This window comes from Cnephaeus nilssonii, assembly GCF_951640355.1.
Source record: "Cnephaeus nilssonii genome assembly, chromosome: 4".
NCBI classification, from domain to species: domain Eukaryota; kingdom Metazoa; phylum Chordata; class Mammalia; order Chiroptera; family Vespertilionidae; genus Cnephaeus; species Cnephaeus nilssonii.
In genome coordinates, this window is record NC_137075.1 from 10657153 (window position 1) to 10664177 (window position 7025).

At 39.0% G+C, this 7025-nt stretch overlaps 1 protein-coding gene across 3 annotated transcripts in view; it reads left to right on the forward strand.

Moving 5' to 3' along the window:
* EPC1 (enhancer of polycomb homolog 1) overlaps positions 1-7025 on the forward strand; it is a 101200-nt gene that overhangs the window by 92898 nt on the left and 1277 nt on the right. For 2 of the 3 annotated variants that reach the window (XM_079768603.1, XM_079768601.1), the window contains exons 11-14: positions 1580-1698; positions 1779-1865; positions 2646-2787; positions 2891-3254. In XM_079768603.1, coding sequence (XP_079624729.1) covers positions 1580-1698; positions 1779-1865; positions 2646-2787; positions 2891-3254 — 712 coding nt within the window. The remainder of the gene's footprint in view (positions 1-1579; positions 1699-1778; positions 1866-2645; positions 2788-2890; positions 3255-7025) is intronic. The other variant, XM_079768602.1, reaches the window with a different exon arrangement.

The following is a 7025-nucleotide window of genomic DNA, read 5'->3' on the forward strand; positions in this document are numbered from 1 at the left end:
AAATCTCAAGAACATATTAGCAAAACTAATTATATTAATTATAAGCCAGAATAAATTTTTGTAGATTTTCTTCAACTTCTGATTCAGCACATTTCTGTTATATGGAAATGGTCGTGTTGACAGAAAGTTACTTTTTTATGTCAATATTCAGGGATTATTCTATTAGTAATAAAAATCTTCCCTGTAGGAATCAGATCTGAGGATTTCAAACACAGAAAAACTCATCAAAGAACAGATATCAATTAAATAGATTTATAACACACAGAATTTAAAAATCAAAAGAAATTATTTTTTTGCTCTTGTTGCCCAAAAATGTAGTTCAACTCAAGTTTAAGAGCTGGTGTACTGGTGTAGATACTAACTTCTTTCATGATTTTCTGATCCATTCAAAATATGGTAGAATTTCTACCTAAACATTTTGTAGTTGTACAAGGTGGATGCTGTATACTGGTAGATAAAGATTCTTCATGAGTTATGTGAAAACTACAAAATTTGATGAAGTGATAATCTAAATAAATCATCAAAACAACAACAAATTAGGTGGCAGTATTTTGAAAACATTCAACTTGAGATTGAGGAAATTTGCATGATTTATTTATAGATTCCCTGGTACCCAGGGATGCATGATAACCCTTTTTTTGTTTTGTTTTGAAATAATTCTTACCTAAACATTGCAGGCTTCTTAAAGAAGCCTTTAAGGTCAGATGTTGTGATTGTATGTGCTTTTTTTTTCTTTTCCTTTTTTAATTGGCGAAATCAAAAAAAGAAAAAAGGTTTCCTTTTTAAAAACTGAACACACTTTTTGGGGGGTAATAAATGAACATTTTTTTGTTTGTTTTTTTTAGAACTGAGCTCTCCATAGACAAACATAAGTAGCATAACACAGTGTCTTTCCTCAGACATCATTCTGTACAGTAAATCAACATAAACAACTCCGTTCTTATTGACTGGATTTTTTCCAGGTGGGTTAATTGAGTGGGGAAAATTAATTAACATATGGAGCCTCTTTTTTTTTTCCTGTGTTAAACTTAAAGGATGGGTTCTTTAAAATAAAAAAGAAAGGTAATAAACAACAACCTTATGTTTTATATAGAGGAAATATTTGTAATAACTAAAATTAGAAAATATGTAGAACAGTTATGTTAGGGATTACTATCTGAATGCATTCGGACAGTAATATGAGTAAACTAGAAACCAAATGGTAATTATCAGATTTTCTTCTCAAGCTCAGTGCAAAATTGAATTTCAAATATGTGGATTTTAAAAAAAGCTGGTATTACTTTTTTACACAAATGTGACAGCTTACAAAAATAATGGTTCTGCAACTTGGGAAGTGAGCAGATCTCTTTCCTATGTTTAACTCAGGAAGTTTAATTTTGTTTTTCTTTAGATTCAACCCACTCTTGTGAAATGTGGTTGTAAGCTTAAATTTTCATTTGAAAGTGATCTTTAGCAGGACCATGAGCTTTTGTCAAATGTTTTAATTTTGCACAAACTTTCTTAATGCTGAAATTTTACTATTGTCAAAAGTGTGTGATATTGTGCATTTTTATAAAGTGTTTCCTCATTTTATGTTCAGCATTTACAGCCGAACAATACCAGCAACATCAACAGCAACTGGCACTAATGCAGAAACAGCAGCTTGCACAAATTCAGCAACAGCAAGCAAATAGTAATTCCTCCACCAACACTTCACAGGTGAGGGATTTGTCTGTCTTATGATTATCCCTCATTGTTTCCCACCAGAGTTCATCTCTAATTACCAACTGTTGTCATAGAACCTTGCATCTAACCAGCAGAAAAGTGGCTTTCACCTGAATCTACATCATAGCCATTCTATACAGGGTTTAGAAAGAACATTACAGGTGAGTATAGAAGCTGTTGTCTCTGCTCCCTATTTTAAAAAGCATAGTTATATGAGATGGAGACCCTGTCTTTAAGTCTGACCTGTAGTCTAATATATGTCTTTAATATGTAACCCCACTGACACCTAACTCATTATCTTGTTATTTTAATTATTATTACAATTTATTAAAAATTATTATACTTCTTTTAGAAGAAATCACTTTTAAACCTAAAGCCATTTAAACACATTTAAGGCTTAAAAGCTGAGATTTGAGTCTCTATGCATCTTGGAAGAAAAATTTATGTAAAAAATTCAAGGACCTCTTAATTTCTAGGCTAAGTTCTGATACAATATTTTGTTATTTCCATTCTAAAGGGATAGTTATCTTACTATCCCAAAGATGTGTGTATGTGTGTATATATGGTAAGTTAGGTGAAAGAAGTTTACCTACACATTCATTCATTGTATGTACTTGCAGATCACTGAAATGGTTTACTAGCTTATTTCTTGTCAAACACTTTGTATTGGAGGTTTATTATTTTCACATTATAGGAGGATGATTTTGGTAATTGACATGTCCATGTTATATATTGTCACATATAAAGATCAAAATTCATAATCCTTGAGTTATACAATTACTAAAACATTCCTCAAATTTGACTGTCAAGGGAGAGAAAGATATTCTGGTGGTTTGCAACTTTTGTTTATATTCATACTGATTTTGCTATACCTGTGTAGCTTTAATACTAATTTGTAACTAAGTGATGCTAATTAGATTTGGTTTTTATTTTCTTTTTAGGGTTTTGTTTCCAAGACTTTGGATTCTGCTAGTGCTCAATTTGCTGCTTCTGCTTTGGTGACATCAGAACAACTGATGGGATTTAAGATGAAGGATGATGTGGTGCTTGGGATTGGGGTGAATGGTGTCCTTCCAGCCTCAGGTAAGGATAATGACATTTAAATGGTTTTGATAAGATTTGTAACACATACCTATAATAAACAGCCAATTGCACATTGTTTAGACGCTTTTCTCTTTTTCTCTAGGAGTATACAAGGGCTTACACCTCAGTAGTACTACACCAACAGCACCAGTACATATAAGTTCGTCAGCAGCAGGTTCAACTTTGTTACAGCCTTCAAACATTACACAGACTTCAAGTTCCCACAGTGCACTGAGTCATCCAGTAACTGCTGCCAATTCTGCAACAACTCAGGTTCTGATTGGGAACAACATTCGATTAACTGTACCTTCATCAGTTGCCACTGTAAACTCTATTGCCCCCATAAATGCACGACACATACCTAGGACTTTAAGTGCTGTTCCATCGTCTGCCTTAAAGCTGGCTGCCGCAGCAAACTGTCAAGTTTCCAAGGTCCCATCTTCATCCTCTGTAGATTCAGCCCCAAGGTGAGTAGTTATTTTAAGACTAAAGCGATCTAACTTAAATTCTTAGGCATTCTCTCTACTTACCTGTGGATTTTGCTGCTCTTTTCTTTATATACATTAAAAATATGTGGATGAGAATTCCTTATTTATTCTAGAACTAAACAGATAAATGTAATTCAATATGGTTGAAAATTAGTGCTAAATGGTACAGTGAATATTGCATATCGGATTTGGGATTTGGGCATCATTTTCTTAGTATGATAACGACTTATAATGTTCTCAGTCTTCTACCTCTGGATGGATGGGGTTCTCTTTTGAATGCTTCTTTGTCTATGATTTCTCCCACAGTTTTCTGTGTGGAGAGAACTGATAGAACTCACATGGCTAGAGTGCTAAGCTGCTCTTTTTTTTTTTTAATTTAATAGATCTTTATTGTTCAGATTATCACAGTTGTTCCTCTTTTTTCCCCCATAGCTCTCCTCCACCTGGTTCCCATCCCACCCTCTTCCCTTAGCTCCCCCCCACTGTCCTCATCCATAGGTGTACGATTTTTGTCCAGTCTCTTCCCGCACCCCTCATACCCCTTTACCCCTGAGAGTTGTCAGTCCACTCCCTTTCTATGCCCCTGATTCTATTATATTCACCAGTTTATTCTGTTCATTAGATTTTTTTATTCACTTGGTTTTTAGATTCACTTGTTGATAGATATGTATTTGTTGTTCATAATTTTTATCTTTACTTTTTTTTCTTCTTCCTCTCCTTAAAGAATACCCTTCAGCATTTCATATAATACTGGTTTGGCAGTGATGAACTCCTTTAGCTTTTTCTTATCTGTGAAGCTCTTTAGCTGCCCTTCAATTCTGAATGTCAGCTTGGCTGGGTAGAGTACTCTTGGTTGTAGGTTCTTGCTATTCATCACTTTGACTATTTCTTGCCACTCCCGTGTGGCCTGCATAGTTTCTGTTGAGAAATCAGCTGACAATCGTATGGGTGCACCCTTGTAGGTAACTAACTGTTTTTCTCTTGCTGCTTTTAAGATTCTCTCTTTGTCTTTTGCTCTTGGCATTTTAATTATGATGTGCCTTGGTGTGGTCCTCTTTTGATTCTTCTTGTTTGGGGTTCTGTGCGCTTCCTGGACTTGTAAGTCTATTTCTTTCACCAGGTGGGGGAAGTTTTCAGTCATTATTTCTTCAAATAGGTTTTCAGTATCTGGCTCTCTCTCTTCTTCTGGCACCCCCATAATTCTGATGTTGGTACGCTTGAAGTTGTTCCAGAGTCTTCTTACACTATCTTCAACTTTTTGGATTCTTTTTTCTTTTTTCTTTTCCGGTTGAGTGTTTTTTGCTTCTTTGTATTTCAAATCTTTGACTTGATTCTTGTGTTCCTCTAGTCTGCTGTTGGGTCTCTGTATAATATTTTTTATTTCAGTCAGTGTATGTTTAATTTCTAGTTGGTCCTTTTCCATATCCTCGAGGGTCTCTTGCATATCCTCCAGCGTCTCACTAAATTTATCAGCCTTTTCTAGGAAATTTTTGAAAAACCTTATAACCATGGTTTTGAACTCTATGTCCAGTTGTTTGTTTTCCTCCATTTCTTTGGTTTGTGATCTGTTTCTTTGTCTCCCCATTTTTGTTGCTTCCCTGAGTTGGTAGGGTAGCTTTGTGTGCTAGTTGTCCTATATGGGCCAGTGGCTTGGCCTCCCCAGGTACCTGAGGTGGACACTCTTGGTGCACCCCTTTGTGGACTGTGTTTACAGCCTTGTTGTAGTTAAGTCTTGATTGTTGTTGGTATCAGTGGGAGGAGTTGACCTCCAGGCCAATTGGTTGTGAGGATCAGCTGTGTCTATGCCGGGAGACAGCCTTATTCAACTAGACTTGCAAAATTGTAAAAGCCTCTGTGCACAGCTTGGATGGGGCGGAGTTTCAGGGTGGAGCCTACAGCCTTGGCTTCCCGTTGGCCCTGCCCTATGAGGTTCCTGGGTCTCAGTGTCCCTAGGTACTCGCTGCAAGCACCTCTGAGAGAAAGGCGCCCTCGAGTTTCGCCCGCTGCCAAACAGTCTAGTCTCTCCCCCAAGGAATCTGGATTCCCAGATTCTCGCCCAGAACTGGGATTCAGTGCAGTCGGAACTGGGGTTTAGCACAGTACTGAGCCTTTGTCTCCTTCCTGCTAGAGCAATCCTGTGGCACTCTCAACAGTCCGTCCTCTGCGCGCATTCACGTGTGCGCCTCCGGAGCTCTGCCTTTTGCCGCTCCCCTGAATTTCCGCCTTACAGCCTGGGTATGAGCCTGGGTCCCCAGGGTCTCGCCTGGTACTGGGGTTCAGTGCAGTCAGAGCTGGGGTTCAGTGCAGTCTGGAGCTTTTATCTCCTTTCTGCTAGAGAACGCCGGCCAGGCACTCAGCCTCCCGTCCTCTCCAGCTCCGTCCTCTCCGCACACGCACGCCCGTGTCTCCGTACCTCAATCTTTTACAGTTCCTCTGATTTTCCTTATGGTTTTCTCTTTCCTTCTAGTTGTAGGATTTCCAGTCAGACAGCTTTCCTGTGGTTCTGGATGATGTCCGTTTTGTCTTTTAGTTGTATTTTTTAAATTGCTGTGCGAGGCTACAGTTTAGGTGTTTACCTATGCTGCCATCTTGGTTTCTCCTAAGCTGCTCTTAATAATGTAAATAAAGCTTACAGTATTCATACCAGGTCAACTTTTAATGAAACCATCATTTTGTATGCTAACTTGTCTTCTTGGGTTTCAATAGACAGTTTAGAGTGTTTGCTCAAGCTCTATTTTGCTTTAAATATTAATGGTAAAGTCCTGCCTTTTACAGTGTACTGTGGGAAAACAAAAAGACAAGAAGTTTTCAGTTTAGGTGGAAGACAAGCTAAAAGTGTGAAAAGTTAAATAGTGTTGATTGTAAATAATAAGATGAAAATCATTCTAGAGATATCACAAAACATTATATGCTTATAGAATTAAATGTATAGATTATGGCTATAATTTCAGTATTAGGAGACATCTTTTCACACTAGGAGTGTTCTGGGAATGTTCAACAAAATAAGATTAGATTTGATCTTGGTTGGTCAGAGAAAAGGAAGACAAGAGAGTTGGGGAAATATAAATGTGTTGAGAGGTTAACAAGTAAACTAGTTTGTGGGTTTGGGAAGGTTAGTAGTTGAAGTTGGAGTGGTAGGGAAAGTCCATACTGATTGTAGACTTTCTCAGCTGGCAGTGGCCTAGAAGGAGGATCAGGATTTGTAGCAACAAACTGTAGCCTTGAGTTCCCAAATCCATGCATCTCTGTCTGTGTCTGAATTTAATAGTCCTTGTCTGCTTGATACTAATCTATTACCAATACTAGTGTTCTCGTTGCAGGAAAAATCCTGCAATAGGGTTTCCTGCTGCACTCTACCCTACCCTGCCTGCTCTCCTCCCTTGTCCCCAGGCCCGCCTTCTCCGCCAGCCCGCCTGCTTTTCCCTTCTCCCCCGGCCCCGCCTCCGCTCTTCCCTTCTCCCCCAGCCCCACCTCCGCTCCTCCCTTCTCCCCCACCCCACCTTCTCCGCCAGCCCGCTCTCCTTCCTTCTCCCCCGGCCGCGCCCCTTCTCCCCCGGCCCCGCCTGCTCAACTTCCTTCTCCCCCGGCCCCGCCTCCGCTCCTCCCTTCTCCTCCCCCCGGCTTGCTTGCTTCTCTGCAGCTTTGCTCCCTTCTGCAGCTCTTGGCTTTTCTATGCTGTCTTTATATGCAAATTAGCCACCATCTTTGTTGGGTAATTTGCATATTCGTCCTGATTGGTTGGTGGGCGTG